This window comes from Marmota marmota, unplaced genomic scaffold, assembly GCF_001458135.2.
Source record: "Marmota marmota marmota unplaced genomic scaffold, marMar, whole genome shotgun sequence".
Classification (NCBI taxonomy): Eukaryota; Metazoa; Chordata; class Mammalia; order Rodentia; family Sciuridae; genus Marmota; species Marmota marmota.
Genome location: NW_026000241.1, coordinates 1035112 through 1053137, shown reverse-complemented (window position 1 = coordinate 1053137; position 18026 = coordinate 1035112). Strand labels below are relative to the sequence as shown.

The 18026-nt window shown below is 49.7% G+C and overlaps 1 protein-coding gene across 1 annotated transcript in view; it reads right to left on the bottom strand.

Annotated features, from left to right (window-relative positions):
• The window catches only part of Dnm2 (dynamin 2), an 89154-nt gene that overhangs the window by 11798 nt on the left and 59330 nt on the right, over window positions 1-18026 (bottom strand). The window contains exons 8-14 of the mRNA XM_048795337.1: window positions 16983-17118; window positions 15404-15471; window positions 14668-14806; window positions 12303-12389; window positions 9878-9948; window positions 6508-6559; window positions 5504-5530 (exon numbers count right to left, since the gene is read on the bottom strand). Coding sequence (XP_048651294.1) covers window positions 5504-5530; window positions 6508-6559; window positions 9878-9948; window positions 12303-12389; window positions 14668-14806; window positions 15404-15471; window positions 16983-17118 — 580 coding nt within the window. The remainder of the gene's footprint in view (window positions 1-5503; window positions 5531-6507; window positions 6560-9877; window positions 9949-12302; window positions 12390-14667; window positions 14807-15403; window positions 15472-16982; window positions 17119-18026) is intronic.

Here is an 18026-nt window from a genome sequence, read left to right as displayed (position 1 = left end):
AAACATTGAACCCTGTGCAGTAGAGCCTCCCGTTAATCACATTCCACAGCTTAGTAATAAAAGATCCAGGGTCACGGGCTACTTAGAGTCGGAATGAGACTCCAGCTCTAGTGGTCCACTGGGCTGCCTGGCACTGTTCTCTTTTAGTGCAGTCATTTTTCTTTCTTTCTTTTTTTTTTCTTTTTCCTGGTACTAGGGTTAGAACCCTGAGGACTTTACCACCAAGCTACAACCCCAGTTCTTTTTTTATTTTGAGGCAGGGTCTCACTAAATTGCTGAGGCTGGCATTGAGCTTGTGATCCTCCTGCCTCAGCCTCCCAGGTTACTGGGATTACAGCATGTCCCACTTTGCCCAGTTTAGCCCAGTCTTGACCTGCTTCTACATGTCAACCTTGTCAGGCTTGCTGGGCCTGGAGTTCTGGAGGGTTCCAGGTATACCCCAGAAATTCTTGTGGTAGCTCTATCAACCCCACCACCCTGGGATTAGAACAGTCCCCAGCAGGGTCCCTCAGGGGGCACAGGGCTCTGAAAGCTCCAGGAACTGTCCAGGGCTGAGTGTGTAAGCCTCGTGTGAAGAGGGATGACCACCTTTCACACCAATACCTTCCCCTGCAGTAACTGTATCCAGCCTGAGCTACGGGGGAGTGGCTTGAACACAGGGGCAGCTGTCCCTCAGGTCAGCTGGCATGTGCTCACAGACGGTCATAGGCGAGGGGTGTCTACCACACAGGGACACATCTCAATTTTCCCAACTGGCAATTGAGGGGTGACAGTGCCATGCCTAAGGCAGGCCTGAGACTTTGCTGAGGAAAGGGAGGAGGGTGCCTTTTGTGGGGACTCAGTGACTTCTCCTAGCCCTGGAACTGCCACAGGGAGGGGGCTGCGTAAATGTGCAGGCCCTCCCACTGCTGCTTCCTCAAGGAAGCTCCAGCTGCCTCCTCTCTAAGGCTGACTGGAAGGACACAAGGCTGGGCCCAGGCCAGCCTGTCCTGGAGAGACCCCCAGAGTAGTGCGTTTCCATTTGGCCTCCTCCCACTCTAGAAGTGATCAGAGAAGCTTGGCTTCAGCATGGAGGACACCTGCTGTGCTGTCATTGCTGTGCCATTCCAGGGACCATGGGCATTAGCTGGCTGGCTTTGTATCGCAGTGAAGCACTTGGGCAGTGAATGCTAGTCCACGCCATGATCTGGAGCTGGGCCCCAGCATGATCTTGAGAAAAACACCCTCAAAGACTCTGGTTCCCCTTCTGTGAATTGGGGGGTGTTCCCTCATGCAGAATGGCTGGAGGACTAACCTGAGGCGACCACCAGGACAAATCACCAAGAACATGCTAAGAGCCAGGTCCTGCGTTTGGCTTAGAACCAGGATTACCCCCTCGGACTCCCATAGCCCCACAGAAAGCAGGTCATGGCCTTTACTTTATAGATAGGAAGACAAGACATAAAGGGGTGAGAATACCTGCTCACAATCCTGGTAGAACACTAGGCATCAAACTCTGGTTCTCATGTTCTTCTTAGGGTGATGAACTGTCAGCTAGGTGCCCAGTTCCCAGAGTAGCCTTGTGAACAGACTGCTGCCTAGGAGCCCATAAATGGAGCCAGCATTCCCCTCATCTGCCCTCTTCTTTTTTCTATTCTTTTTTTTTTTTTTGGTACATGGGATTGAACCCAGGAGTGTCTTAACCATCTGAACCATATACCAAGCTTTTTTTTTTTTTTTTTTTTTCTGAGATCTAGGGGTTCCTTGCGTTAATGTTGCCTTTCAGGGCCCTCACTTAATGTTGTTGAGGCTGGCCTTTTAGTCTTGTGATCCTCCTGCACCACTGGGATTACAGGTGTGCACCTACCATACTCAACTCTTCNAGTGCTGATAGGGAACCAGGACCCTGTGAGGCCCTCTGTGCTTGGGGCTAACTTGGTTAACCAGGAGGCAAAATGCACGCCCACCTGGTAGAAAGAGGCCCAGGGGGAAGTCTGGGGCTTGTGTTCAGGGCAGGGGCACATGGAAGGTGACATCTTCTTTGGGTGAGATAAGGTAACCAGGGGTGCCCTCAGCGTCACCCCTCATGCCCTCTGGCAGGTGGCTGTCACTGGAGGACTGCAGGAGCCCATGCCATGGAATGACTCTCACTCCACTCCACTGACTGCTACCCTCACTACTGGCTCAACTGTGCCCAGGTCACTAGGGTTGGGAGGACATTTCTTCCTAGAGGGCTGGTGACAAAGTCTGGAGCACAGAGGAACCTCCTCAGGGACCATACAAGGACTATCGGGGTTGGATCATGCCCCAGTGTGGCTTTAAGCCCAGCAATTGCAGTTTTCTCTGCATGGCATCTCAGGGCCCTGGGATGTCTGGCTGTCGCTGTCATCGAGTGCAGAGAAGACCCCAGGCCTGCTTAGAGACTTACCTGATGGCTAAATGCAGGCAGCCTAGGGGGCTGGCCACGTTCTTATGCTCCCATGATCCCTGGGACATGGAGGTAGGTACATGTGGACCAGAGCCCCCCTGCCCCCCACTGAACTGGGAACCCCAGGCAGTGAAAGCACATGGAGGCACAGACAGGGCTGCCTGGGGCCAAGACAGCAACAGACGGGCTAAGCTCTAGAGGGTGGGCTGCACATGGCCATGACAGCTGGAAGGGCTGGTACTGGGTACTCCCAGGGCAGCACTAGGCAGGAGAACCTGAGATGGGGTCTCTAGGGATGAGTTTGGGGCCCGGAAACCTTCCTGGTAGGCAGCTTTCAGAAGGAGCTTCACTGTGCCTACTGAACCTCCCTCCAGGGTACCAAATTTTAACAGGGCCACCAGCCCATGGCCCCTGCCCATGATTGCACATTGTCTTCCAGCTGCAGGCGGCAAGGAAGGCAGAGTGGCCACAGAAAGCCCAGGCACCCTGTACCATGCTGAAGTCCCTGCCCAGGCTGGGGACAGCATAAAGTTGCCACCTGGCACCCTTTGTTAAGGTCAAGGGTATAGACTTATCACTTGCTGGGATGAGAAAGAGATCTCAGGACCCCTGCAGCCATCAGGAACATAGGCCAACAGCCCAAACAAGGTCATGATAGTCTCCCTGACAAGAGGGTGACCATCATCCTAATTTTTCCAAGATGTCCTGATTGCAGCATGGAAGGATGGCTCAGTGTTCTGGAATGTGCTCAATCCCAGACTCACTGGGACAGTTGTTGCGCTGTTAGCAAAGCTGGTCTCCAGAAAGACTGCGGCCAAGGCCAAACTGCACAGGAGGACCCAGAAGGGACCCCGTGGTTCTAACAATATGGCCCAGTCCCGAGTGGCTTTCTATGGCAGCCATGTTCTGCTCCTTCATCTACCCAAGGGCAGACAGAGGGGTTGCCTCACCCAGGTGTAGGCCAGGGGTTGGCACAGATTAAGAGCATAGTAGGCTTAGGTTTAGTCATGGAATGAAAATAGGGATCCAGGCTGTCCTTGCTCCCCAAAAGAAGAAATCCTGCATGGTGTGGTCTCTGCTCTCCTGGGAGAGAGCTTGCTCCAACCATCCCTCTGTGGCCTGGGCTGCCTGCTTCCCACCTGAGGCTAGGGGAGGCCAGAGCCCACAGACTGTGCTTCAGGGGCATGGCCATGGGCGGGGCCCTTCCCAGAGCACACCCTTGAGGAACAGCATACCCAGGCCTTGGAGCAGGAGGCTGGGGAGTGGGGGCTTCGGGTGAGGCCTGGCAAAAGCCCTGAGGCACCTTCCCTTCAGGCCACCTAGAGAGCTGCCTGCATGAGTGCTCAGAAGGGTCAGAGCCTAAATCCCTCTCTAGTGAGCTGTGGGCAGACACACACAATGATCCAAAGAAAGGGAATGCCAAGGGGCCATCCCCAGGGGACTGGGCTTATAAGGAAGTGGGAGTGGTACGGGGCAGGGAGACAGGAGAGACAGGTAGGGCTCCTGAGGTCCGGGGTGCACAACTGACAGGCAGGTAGGCGCGCAGAGAGGTGGGCAGGGCCAGCCAGGGGCAGCAGGCAAGCAGCAGCGCAGCTGGGGTCAGCGGGCAGGCTAGGCCAGCCTTCTCTCTTGAGTCAGGGTCCCAGGCAGGGGTGGAAACCATGGCTGGGACACCCAGAGGCCACAGCCAAACTCAAGGCTTTATGGCCAGGGTTGTAGAATCTGATAGGAAAAGAATAATGACTAAACATCTGGGATGTGGGGAGGAGGAAAGCAGGTATGTGCCTGAACTGTTTGGGGAGGAAAATTTTCAAGTTCAAAGGAACTTGGTGAGGGGAGGGGTGTGTGGCAAGAGGGAACCACAGGCCTAAAGCCAATCTCTTCCCCCAAACATCCTCCCCACGGGTCCAGGCTTTTGCTTTGGCTCTATCTTTATTTTATCTTCTAGGAACCCAGGCACATCAAAGCCCTGAGATAGCATTGTCTCAGTTACTGATCCTGGGGTTACTGGAAGATTTCTGCAGAGGGCTGGCAGTGGGAGAATGTCCTGGAGAAGGGGGCATCTATTAAGGCTAGAGCAGTGCTCTCTGAGGTTCAGGCTGAGGCTTAGGCCAGCTGCCCGCAGTGAGTGCCTTGAATTGGACTCAGCTCTCAGATGCAAGTGGCCTCTGCCCACTCCTGGGCTGGGCTGAACCACTCAAGGGCTTGAGCAAGGGGAGGAGGCGTTACCTACAGCAGGGATGGCAAATACAATTCACCTTGCCCAGAGCACTGTGGTGAGATTTCTGAGAATGGCAGGAACAGGTACTAGGATTGATTATGGATGTCTGTCCCAGGCAAAGGATAAGGAAAGGGGGCATATGGAACAGAACAGTCTCATTATCTGCTACAGAGGCTGGAGGCTAGTGGCAGCAATCCAGGAAACACACCCTGAATGATTAGACATGCCTGCCATGGATACAGAAGCAGGATTATATGAAGAAATTTTAAAAGCCCTCATCAGTTAGTCACATCGGTCACAGAATGGGGAGTGGTGGCATGTGTATTAGGATACAATGTCAGGATTGATTAGCAATGTCTGCCATTGGCACATGATGGAGGAAAGGTAAATGGGGAAGAAGGCTGAATCAATTAGTCATGCCTGCCATGAGCACAGGAGAGGAAATTTCTGCATATGGAAAAACATGCTCTGGTCAGTGAGGGATGTCTGCACTGGAGGCAGAAAGAGGAGTGACAGCAGCAATAAAAAATTTCAGTAGGGCTCGAGGAGAATCTTCCACAGCCAGGGAAGTGGAGCAGAGGCAGGGATAGTATACAAGCTGATTATTTGCCATCCCTGATCTATAGGACCCTAGGTGAACCCGCCAGGCATCAGCTGGAGAGGTGGGCTTCTGACAAAGGTGGTGGTCAGGTTAGTGTTTGTGTGAGGGCAATTGACACCCAGACAATGCAAAGTCCAATGACAACTGTGACGTGGGATTTCCAGGTTAGCTCTATTTTTAGTTTTTTTTTTTTGGTTATTTTGTGGGGAAGGGAATGTTACAGGGTGGGCGGGATCTCCACCGATACTAGGTTCTCTAATGTTTGCTACCACACTAAGCAGGTACTTACCAAGATCTCCCCCTTTGAGAATGCAAAGTTAGGGTTGTGGGTAAATCAAGGAAGAGCAGGCAGAGGAAAAGAGACGAAAGGGACATGAGGGGACAGAGAAAAAGCAGAAAAAGCACAATAATGGGAGAAGAGAGGAGCAGGGAAAAAAACAGCAAAAGAAAAAAATTACATGCTATTAATTATATTCATGGTGTTAATATTTAATTCATTATCATCTCTCAAAATGAAAAAGCAACAATGTACATATTACCTATGGCAAGCAGCAAAAAAAAAAAATCATGCAGAGGTTACATTCTTTTTTTTCATCAACTCTATAATCGTGCAAGATAAACAGCAGAGCCCCCGCCCCCATCCCCACCCCCACCTCAGCCTGATGTGGAAAAGGTGGGGACAAGTGGCAGAAACTTTACAAAGACAAGTTTTCTTAAAAAAAAAAAACAAAAAAAACCATAAAACAAACAAACCAAAAAACCCACCTAATATTGGTATTTATAAAGCCATTGCGAGACCTCTAGCTGGGACAAGTTATCAAGGCTCAGGGTCTGTCTGGGTATGGGATTCAAACCACCCCAGACTTCTCTGAGATGCCTGTGACAATGTAGCCTCCATGGTTCTCACCAACAGGTCCCCAATACTTGGGGCAGGAGATGGGAAATTCAATTTGCTTATGGACACCTTGGGTGATGGTTGTGTCACCCCATCTCGAGGGCCAGGCTTTAATCTTGGCCTCAGATATCAAATAGGACAGCACCCCCTGCATGTGAAATCTGCCTCTTGTGGCCCTACCAAAGCTTCAGCACTCAGACTGTTTTCGGAAACACTGATATCTAAGTGGACTTCGGAGGCTAACAGAGTGGATGGTCTGGTGCTTAGGGGTGAGCTCCTGGCAGGGCAGTTCATGTGCAAAGTGCCATTACTGGGTTTCGGTCATCTCTTGCACCCTCCCCCACCCCCATGGTGGAGTGGTGACTGCAGCCTGGTGAAGCTACCTGGTTGGGGATGGCTCTCTTCTTATTCAGCTGTGTGCTCCTCTGCTGGGCGCTGAAATCAAAGCAGAGAAAGCACATGTGGATGAGATGCCAGGAGGGATAAGGAGCAAGAGGCCCTGGTTGCCCAGGTGGGGTTCTTTCCCTGGGGGACCAACTGACCAGCTATGGACAGAGGAAGACAGATGCTGTCTGCATGCTGCCCAGGAAAAACAGCTGGGGCCTAGAGAACAAGAAAGCACATGTGGCTGAACTAATGCTTCTAGACCCCGATCTCACTACCCCAAAAGTGCCAGTTTTTTTTCCACAAGATCCTGGAGCTTCTAAGAGGGGACAGGAGAAGCTGGAGTGCCAGGTAGCTGGGAGGCAGGCAGGAGGTAACTCCAGGGGTACTTCTGCACCAGGATGGTTGAGTGTCAGACACTTGAGGTTTCTCCCTATACTCTCTCTTCCCATTTCTAACACCAATACCAGGTTGTAAGTAGCACTAACCACAAGGCAATCCAGCCCTGGGGGTCAGACTGTGGAATAGCTGCTGGCTATGAAAATGGCACTAGTCTCTGATTGCTCCTGACCCAAGTCAGAGGACATTTAAGTTCAATCAGGAACCCTATTTGTCTATAGTTGCCGATCTCCTTTCTCTTCCTCCTGCCTTCTTCTTCTTCTTCTTTTTCCTTTCTTTCTTTTTTTTTTTTTTTTTTGTGTGTGTGTGTGTGTGGTGCTGGGGATTGAACCCAGGGCCTTGTGCATGTGAGGCAAGCACTCTACCAACTGAGCTATATCCCCAGCCCTCTTTCTTCTTTTTAATGGTACTAGGAATTGAACCCAGACTCAGACACTGGGCCACTGCCCAATCCCTTTTTTATTTTGAGGCAGAATCTCACTAAATTACCCAGGCTGGCCTCCAACTTACAATCCTCTTGCCCCAGCCTCCCAAGCAGCTGGGATTACAGGCGTGTGCCACCATGCCCAGCTTCTTTTATTCTCTATCCATCCTATTTCCTGGCTACTTCATATAGGTACAGAAGGCCACTGTATTTTATGTGTGCACCCACTCAACCCCCTTTCTAATACATTTGCCATTCAAATAATCATACTACCACCTGCAAACAATTTACATCTCCATCATATTTTCTTTTCTTATCTCATTGCTTTAGCTGGAAGTTTGAGAATAATATCAAAAAGCAAACCAGCTTGGTTTCATTCCTTTACCTCTGGGGTTTTGTTTCACAGTTTAAGTTGGCTGATGGATAAGGCAGAACGAGTGTTTGTGTATGTACAGGAAGCTTCTAGTTCTAAATCAGTAAAGGCTGGAGTATTAAGAATGAAGACAAAATGTTAGTGAACAATTTTCCTAGTGTTCTATGTGATTACCATAGGCCATTTACTATGAGTTGTTTGTAACATTTGTAGGACAGAAAGGAGTGTGACCAATGGCATCTGAGGGAGGTGAGAACGAGCACAGACAACACTCACAGCAAGGGTGGGTGGCAGGAGGTCCCAGATGTGCTACCCCCTAAAGGCTTCCACCCTTCCTCAAACAGCCCATGTCGTGGGCCCTCGCCCTTGCTGGACCCAATCAGAGATTTCCAGGTACCAAATTCCAGATTCTTCCCTGCATCCTATAGGGTCCTCTTGGTGAGGGGTGTGGCCACCAGTTCCTGTCACTTCCACCTTGTCTTGGTCGCCCCCTGCTCTATTTCTTGGCCCTCCTTCCCTGGGGCCCTGCCTGTCACCTGCTGTCATGACTTTCTCAGGAATGTCTCTCCAGTCCTCACTCTCCTTTCCCATAGCCCTTGCCTATTCTCCTTTTCTAGTCTTTTCTTTCTGTCACGTCTTGACCAATGACTCCATCTTCCTAGGCTGGGAGCTCCAAAAGGGCAGGGGCTATAGCTGCCTCACTCGCTGACCTTATCCAAAGACCCTGAACTGGCCCCATCTCTGAGACAGTGTTCCACTGCTATTCAGTGGACCTCTGGGATATCCCCTTGGGCCTTAGGGCCACCCAGCCAAGGCGTCCCCATTCACACACCAGGGAAAAGGCACACAGCAGGCAATACCCACCCGGTGACCAGCTGCTCAGTATAGTAACAGCTGGGGTAAGTGGGAAGGCCCCGGAATCCAGAGGAAAGAGTGGAGTGGTCAAAGGAAAAACAGGAGAGATTGTGAGAAGGAACTGTGGATGAAGTGTGAGAAGCAGAGACATCAAAGTGAGGAAAACAGCAGCAAACCAAAGAGAGGGACCAGCGTTTTCTGCCTATGCACACCTGGTGGCAGGGAGAATGGGTGGGAGGGCTGTCTCAGGGCTGAAGGCTGTCTGTCTCAGGCTCTGAGAACTGCACCTAAGCACAGCCCACATCTGGGGCTCCCCAGGCCACCCCCTGTGGGGACAGCCCAGACAGGGCCCTCAGCTTCCTGGGCTTGGGGAGGAGCATTCATTCATTCATTCAATGCACTCATCTCCCACCCACCCAGCACAGAACATAACCTCCATCCACTTTGTCCAGTTCATTGGTACATTTTCTACCAAAGACCTACACTGTCCAAGTCTCGGCACCAGGAGGTCCTCCTTAAGGAAGCCTCCAGGACACCAAGGCCAGTCCCTTGGGACTTTTGGGACCCTCACAGTCCCCACCTGGCCCCGATCATCCTGCATGCTAACTGCAAGGGTACAAGCCTGTGCTTGCCAGGGCCTTCCTTGGGGGTGGGAACCTGGCCTGTGCTTACACGCTGCTCTATCACCAGATCTGGCACAAGAAGGCACCAGCTGTATCTGCTAAATTGGTACAAGGAAGCTGGTGCCTGGTGGAATGGAACAATCCAAGTGATGTACAAGCTTGTCAAGGGGACCCAGAGGTAATGGAATCAGGGAGGTGACACCCAAGACCATACCATTTTTGTCTAAGACTTGCCTAAATCAAAGCCTGTCCCACATCTGAGTGCCATGAGATTCTGTTTTTAAACTTCCAACATGCCCAGAAGTCACACACACCCCAAACAGCACATCCCACAGAGACCCTCTGAAGCTCAGAGCCTGTAGGAGGCTCTGGCTGTGAAAGAGCCAGGTTTGAAACAAGCCACACACTGGTCCACAAAGGCTCTGAGAGTTCTTCGAAGAAAGGAGCACTGCAGTTAGCCAGCCCCACCCCTGAATCTGACCAAGGACTGTCTTTTTATTTCATAAAACTAGCTACTGGCATGCCCACAGAGAACATGCTGGGTGGGGACACTGGGTCAGGGCCCACAAACTCTCTAATGGCTCTGTGCTTAACCAGGGACCCCCATGACAGAGACCCTCTGGCTCCTCCCTCTTGAGGGAACCTAACTCCTCCCTAGGGCCGCCCCACCAGACACTGTCCCCAAAAGTACATACTTGGCAAATCCAATGAAGTCTTCATGGTTCGTGTTGATGTAGGACTGCTCGATGTCTATCAGAAGAAGAATCTGGGAGAAAGTGGAAATCTGTGGGTATAAAGCCCAGCCAAGATAGAAGAGGCAGCAGCAAGAGCACGTCATGCACCCTGTCAGAAGGCCCAGAACCACACAGCCTCCCAGGCGAGAGCCAGGATGGGTGGGGCTGGGGGCCCATAAGCACACAGAGGGGACAGGGTACTTCCATGGTCAGAACAGCACACACAAGCAAGACTGGGCTAAACTGGGCAAAGTGGGACATGCTGTAATCCCAGTAACCTGGGAGGCTGAGGCAGGAGGATCACAAGCTCAATGCCAGCCTCAGCAATTTAGTGAGACCCTGCCTCAAAATAAAAAAAGAACTGGGGTTGTAGCTTGGTGGTAAAGTCCTCAGGGTTCTAACCCTAGTACCAGGAAAAAGAAAAAAAAAAGAAAGAAAGAAAAATGACTGCACTAAAAGAGAACAGTGCCAGGCAGCCCAGTGGACCACTAGAGCTGGAGTCTCATTCCGACTCTAAGTAGCCCGTGACCCTGGATCTTTTATTACTAAGCTGTGGAATGTGATTAACGGGAGGCTCTACTGCACAGGGTTCAATGTTTTCTTTTTTCTTTGCAGTGCTAGTGATGCAACCCTGGGCCCTGCACATGCTCAGCATGAGCTCGACCACTCAGCCTTGCCCCAGCCAGGTTTCCAGCATTTACAGTGCATCAAATCTTTAGCACCCAATGCATTATAAATGCTACATTCAAACTAAAGAGCTTACACACATACACACGTGTGGTGTGTGTATAAGTGTGCATATATTCTATTGTAATACAAACAGAATGAATGAAAAAAACAGGTAAAAAGGTAATAGCTAATTCTGAGTGAATAGTGTAGACTCTTGTTCTATTTTTGAAATTTTCCCTAATGAAATTACTTCCAAATAAAATGTTAAAATCAAAAACAAAAACTGCAAAGATAAACTGGCTAAGTGAGAACATTAAAATAAGACATACACACAAAGGCACCCACACATGTGCACACGTCTGCACACACACATCAGGAAGATGCAGTCTCAGACACCGGACGGCACCTGCAAACGCCCCACACTGTGCAAATTCCTCGCAACAATCCCTGTCCGAGTTTGGCCAGGATGAAGGTGCTTGATGGGAAGCACAGGCTCAGAAAGCTCTTTGGCGCAATTCCCATTAAGACCAGGCCAGGCGGCTGGGGAAGAGGAGCTCTCGAGCCCGCAACCAGGCTCCCACTGATCCCTGGCCAGTCACTTTCCCTCTGTGTGCCTCGGAGTTCTCAAAGATAAACTGGGGCCTTGGAGGTTGTTGGAGAATGCCGAGGGGTGCTCTGTCTAAGGGGACTCCTGAGGGCTGGTTTTGTAAAGCCCAAATGATCACCCCAGAACTCTCGGACCAGAGCTCTCTGGCATTGTCAACTGTGGGGCACCAGGGGCTGTGTACATTTGCAAGGGACAGCAGCATTTCTGCCAACAATGACAAAATGAGTTGGAATCTCCCAGGCTTTTGATAAAACTTCTAGGCTCCAGAAACTACGAGGCAATGAGGCAACAGTGGACGGGCTCACAGAGGAAACGACTGGTCAGTGGGAACTAGGGGAAGCCCTCCAGGACAAATGAGCCACGTTCTTCCCCAGTGAAGACCAGAACAGGGGGACTGTTCTAAATAAAACAAGACACAAGCAAACGCAACACATATGTTCATCTTGGACCTGGATTTAACAGTTGCTATAAGGCCACAAAAAAGGACAATTAAGGAACAGTGACACAACTCACATGTGGAGTCACCTGTGACTCCCGGGGCTCAGCAGGTGATAGATGAGACTGCTACAGAGAAGGGAGGCTATATGGGGTTATGCCCCACTCTCCACCATGGCACCCCAGCTGCCCTCTGGTGAGCACATGGATAGCAGGAGCTGTGCTCTATCCACAGGGACTGCTGCTCAGCACCAACAACCACGAGCTCCCAGCATGTGTGACAAGCACCACCAGGAACCCAACGTGCACGGTGCTGGGTCAGGGAAGCCCAGTCACCAGGACAGGTGCTATAGGAGCCCAAACAAAAATCTGCAGGAACAGGGAGGAACTGGGGGGAGCTTGGGCCTGGTGGTGGAACAGTCTCCCACAGAGGGGCACAAGGGTGGGAACCTGCGGGGAGGTCACAGAACCATAAGATATAATTTGGAATTGTTTTTTAAATAGTGCTGGGGATCAAACGTGCATGAGGCAAGAAGCCTACCAGCGAGCCACATCCTCAGCCCACCACGCTAAATCTTGATTAGTGCTCTATGCATTTGTCAGAACTTACAGAACCTATACTCAAAACTGATGACCTAAAATTTATACCTGGAAAATAAGACAAAGCGCCAATACCTGGTCCTTGGTTCTCCCCTCTCGCTCCCGGATGTAAGTGGTGACAATTCGCTCTGTCTCTTCTCGCAATCGCGGGTAAGAGCTGAGCTAGGGAACAAGCAGAGGGCTCGTGTTGGTGGGATCCTAGTGGCCTGACCAGGGAGAAACACGAACCACACAAGTAGAAAATGCAAGGGGAGTGACATGGGGGGCCAAGTCCCCACTCTGTTCCCATCTCACAGCTGCTCCAGCTGGGAGACAAGAACAGGACGGTGGGCAGGGGGCGGAGTGGAGAGAGGGAGAGGGTGCGCATGCATGCACCAGGAGCCGCTTTGTAAGCCAGAGATTGGTAGGTGAAAGGTGGTAGAGAAAGCGAATGGCATGGATTTGCCACTCAAGGTTCCAGCAGGCCCCTCCTGCACAGCACTGGGTGACAAGACCATGGAGGTGCTTGCCAAGTTTGTGTCTAGCACCTCCTCTAGGATAACGAGGGCAGCATCTGGGCCATCCACCTCAGAGGGACCCCCTTGCCAGACACCATTCCTTACTGTTGCATTTCTGGCACCCACTGGGCTAACACCCCAGGGCCCCTCACCTTTGTCTGCAGCAGTGACTGAACCAAACCACACTTGTGTGGGAGTCACACCTTTCGTGGTTTGGGTTAAATCCACAAGTTGGGGAAAATGGATTGGTTGGTCAAATTGCCCCTGAAAACCTCTCAAATGCCCTATAATCTAAAGACGTATGGGTCTACAAGTTGACAATATGTTTCAGAGCTTTGGTGATAGCTGGGAAACCACTCTTGTCCAAGGGTCGCAGGGATAGGCACTGCTTTGTAAAAGCAATGCATTTGACGATGTCAAAGGCCTCCAGTCCCCACTGTACCTGAAACTGCAAAGGTGGGATGTGTTTGTGACCCAACTCCCACAGCTGCCCATGCAAAGTTGAGATATCAACAGGTGACAACTGGTCCACAGAAGGGGATTCCTACCGAGGCAGAATTTTCCAGATGCTTGGGTTGAGACAAACAAATGGAAGGGATAAGATGGGGGACAAATGCGGAGGCGATAAGAACAAAACCTGTTACCTTCTCAGCACACTTTTTAATGACTGTGGCCAGTTCTGAGACCACGAGATCAACACACTTCAAACTTGGCTCTTTGAGTTTTACAATCTGTTTTTTCACAATGGCTTCAAAGGCCATGTCTGGGGTGAAGAGCCCCGTCCTGGGTCATGCGGAAGGTGGGACGAAGTAGAAAGACACCCAGGGATAGTGCAGGCCACACACACAAGACAGGAGACAGAGAGAGAGAAGAAACGAGAATCAGCTGGTTAGTACGTGCATGGAGGTCCTGTGCCCACATTTGCCCCGGAAGCTGCTTCAGATTACAGAGGCTTGGAGGGGAAGGGAGGGGAGGGCTGGTCTGGCATTTAATTATGGAGGTGCTATGGATCACCATGATCTGTGAACAGCTATGATGGGTGGAGGCCTTAAATGGTCACATTCATGACGAAGGGTTCTAGGATGATAATCAGCAACCCAAGCAGGTTTGGTTTCCCCCTTTTCCAATTGAAGGAGCTTAAGAAGCAAATGGGGGCTTTTCCAGACTAAGAACAAAGATATCAAGCAGAAATTCCCTGCCAACCCAGAGCATTGAGGACATCATGGTCGCACAAGCACAGACTGCCCGCTGGGAAGCATTTGAGTGGCTTGGCCAAAGCGTGCTGCCCTGGGAAACAGGCCCTTCTGGGAAGCCCGACACGTCCTGCTGAGTGGAGGCAGCCACCTGTGAAAACTGGCACCCAGGTACTTGTGATCAGGTGGGCTGAGGACAGGCTGGGTAGGGGGTGGGGTATGTGGCATGGGGTGCAGGGGAGCTGGCAGGGGACACTTGGGAGATCAGGAAGCTTTATCAAGCTGGGCACTAAGCATTTGTTATGTTGTTGGCATCTGGGCCTTTCCCAGCACCATGGGGAAACAGAAGGAGTTGGCTCCAGAGAAGCCAGAGGATACTGGGCATTTGTCAAGAAGGGGTGACAGTCAAGTAGATTCAGGGGCTTGGCCTCCAGCAGCTGACGTGGGGTCCCTCTCTGCTTCCCAGAAGGCAGCAAAGCAACAGCCCAGTGAAGCCCCAATTCCACCAGATACATGCTAGGCTTGGTATCAGGGCCCCAGGGAGGCCTGTCCTCATGTCTGGCCAGTTCTGGAGGCCTGACACCCCCCAGTGGGCCCTGGCTGACATGATCCCATCCCTTCCTCTGGATAGAGGTCAAGTTCTTGGAAATTTAGGTAACTTAGGGGATGACCAACACTGGGGGCCTGATACCAAACTCCCATACCCCGGTTTCCACAAGGCCAGGAGTCACCCTGCCAGGGATCCAATACCTTACTGGTACACTGCCTAACTGTATTGATTAGCTCCTGGATAACCAGGTCGACACATTTCAGACAGGGCTCTTTCAGCTTGACGACCTGCTTTTTCACAATGGCCTCGAACGCCAAGTCCGGGGTGAAGAGCCCAGTCCTAAAACCATCCGTACCCGGGGGGCAGGGGAGATAAGTCAGAGAGAAACAAAGCATGATCAGAAATTTCCTAAGTACTGGCTGGGTCCCCAAGGAAGAAGAAGGTTACATCAAATCTGGGGATCAGATGCCTGAGTCCACAGTGGGGAAACCCAAGGTGACCCGAGGACCCAATGGCAATAAAGCCTGGATAATTGGAAAGACTGCCTTTGTTAGAATAAGAAGGGGGCCCAAGACTCTCATGAGGGACCTTCGATGAGGATAAATTTGAGATTTCTATGAACGTGACTCAAGTCTGCCCTACCCTGCCCCAGACAATCTGCGGTAAGCTCTCTTATAGTTTACCAGTGACTAAGGCTCTACCAATCAGCTGTGTCTAACCCTGGGGCCATGCTATGCACGGTGGCCTGCAAAAGATTCAGGAAGGACTGAAACATGCCCCCCCTCAATGCCTTTAGCGACCCAAAAGGACAGGCTTACAGCTCTTGAAAATCACCCAAGAGCCTCACAATTGGGGTGCCCAGAGGTTTGGGGTGCCCAGAGGTTTGGGGAGCCCAACTGGCTAGAGGGTGTCACTGTAGAGGGGAAGGAAACTTGCCTGACTCCATGAATGTTCTTAATGGCATAGCTGATCTCTCGTCTTAAGTCTTTCTCATCAAACTCCATCTGAGAAGAGATAAGCCAAACAAATGAAGGGAGGTCCCTGGGGTACCCCAGCACAGGTGTGTACTTGGGGAAGGTGATTTCCTAGCACAGTTGTATTCAGAGGGCAAATTATTTACTTCAAGAATAAAAATTTAAAAATTATAACCCAGTTTCAGCAAAGATGTTCTAAAACTAACACTCTCACATGGTCTGTATAAAGTAATAATCTCTCTAAAACATTCCTATACTTCACTTACTAGTTCCAATACTCTAGAAATTCATCTTAAGGAATTAAGAAAGATTTAGCAACATGCACAGAACTTTTCCGAAAAGTGTAAATAGAACCTAAATGATCAAAAATGGGAGACAGATTAAGTACATGATGGGACAGTCATAAAACAGGATACTATTTTGCCACTAACAATTTGTTATATGTTGATAACTAGTTTGGGAAGATGGTTACTGCATGAAAAATGCATGTCACAAAGAGGCATAATTTGTTTTTTGATTACAAAATAGATATGTATACACAATTATGGATAAGGACACATGCTGTGTTTGTGGCAGGCTTACCCATCTGCACAGAAATAATTCAGAAAATATGCCTAGCTAAATGTTAATAGGCCTTGTCTGTGGCTATCAGGATTATGGGTGTTTCTCTCCTTTTATTGAAAAGCATTTTATTTTTTTTTTAAATGTTATATGCTCATTATAAAAAACATAAAGTGTCCAATAAATCACCAAAAAAGGAAGGGAAGGAGGAAAGAAGGATCCCAAATCCCAGGCTCCAGAGCTGACATTTTCAAGAACATCTTGGCAGATCTGTCCATACAGATGTAGCCCTAGACATTTACATACAATTTCACACAGAAGGCTGTTATTATGCCATGTACATATACAGCATATCTGCAGGCTCCATAACTGGTTCTACCTTTAACAACATGTTGAGGACATTTTTCCTTGCAAGTTTACCTCCATTTTCTGTCGTCTCTTGGTATCCACAGTGGATGACTCTAGGATCCTCCCCCAATACACCACATCTAGGGATGCTCAAGTCCTTTATATATACTATGCCATGGGTGTAGATTTGCATAGAACTTATGCATATCTTTCCACATTTCTAGATGATTTACAATACCTAACACAAAGTAAATGCTATGTAAATAGCTACACTGTTTTGCACAGGGAATAATGACAAGAAAAAAGTCTGTAGTGTTCAGTACAGATGTTTTTTTCTTTTCTAGTATTTTCGATCTGCAGTTGGTTAAACCTGTGAATGTGAAACACATGAACTTGGAGGGCTGACAGAATTAGCAAAGAACATATATTGGTTTTTATCAATGCAAACAAATGGGACTTAAATATAATTTTGCCCCGAACTCCTAAGCTGCCCACTGGGGGAAGAAAGCCCATGGGGATGCCTCCTCTGGGTCATGCTCTACCCACAGACATTATGGCCAGAAAGGAGGCCAGAGTCAATGCCAAGAGGGAGGGTGCCTGGCTAGAGATGGGGCCCATCTCTGGGGTGCTACCTTCACCAGCTCAAAGGGAAAGCGCTCATGGAAGATGCGATTGATTCGGGCGCCCCCTGAGAGCTCCAGCGTGTCCACTTGGTCTCCTGAGCCCTCGATTCTTTTCTCAAAGTCCACCCCAAATTGCTGGACCATCCTATGAAGAAAAAGAAAACACAAATATCAAAGCAGAGGTGTCTGCATGGCTCTGGAATTATGTTCCCAGTTGAACCATGATGTATTTGCTTGCTTCATTTTTAGCAGCAAAATATAGGCTTATACTAAAACAAATCAACAAAATACAAGAGCTGCTGAGGGCAAACGTTTGCAAAGCCTCTTGCGATTATCCACCCATTGAATCTGAGGGGGTCGATTATTTTTCTTAGTTTGTAGATGAAGATCTGACATCACAGCTACTCAACCTCTACCCCGAGGCTCAACTTGACTTGGCAGATGGTGGTGTAAAAAGGTAGCCCCGCTGGGGCTGGGGCTGTAGCTCAGTGCTAGAGCACTTGCCTAGCACGTGTGAGGCACTGGGTTTGATTCTCAGCACCACATATAAATAAGTAAATAAATAAAATAAAGGTCCATCAACAACTAAAACTAAAAGAAAAAAAATTAATAATAATATAAAAAAGGTAGCCCCTTCAGCAACTCAGGTGGCTACACAAGTTCCCTTTCCAGCCTGCTCAGGTGGGGTCTGTACCACTGATGAGTGCTGAGGCCTTGGACAGGCAAAGTTGTCCCCTGCACCTCAGTTTCTTCATGTGCAAAGTGGTGGATAGGAACAACATCTACCTCACACCGTCACTGTTGAGAACTGAAGGCATTTGTGCATTTCATCAACTTCAAAAAGTCGCTGACCCTAAAATACATAGTTATTCTGTGCACTCACAAAAAAGAAAAATGCTTCCAACTAATAGTAATTCACCTCAGACTCCCAGTGCCAGAAGTTAACTGGCCATCCTCCTGCCTCAGCCTCTCCAGTAGTTGGGATTACAGGTGTACACTGCCATGCTCAGCTTTTTAAAAAAATTATATATATATATATATATATATATATCT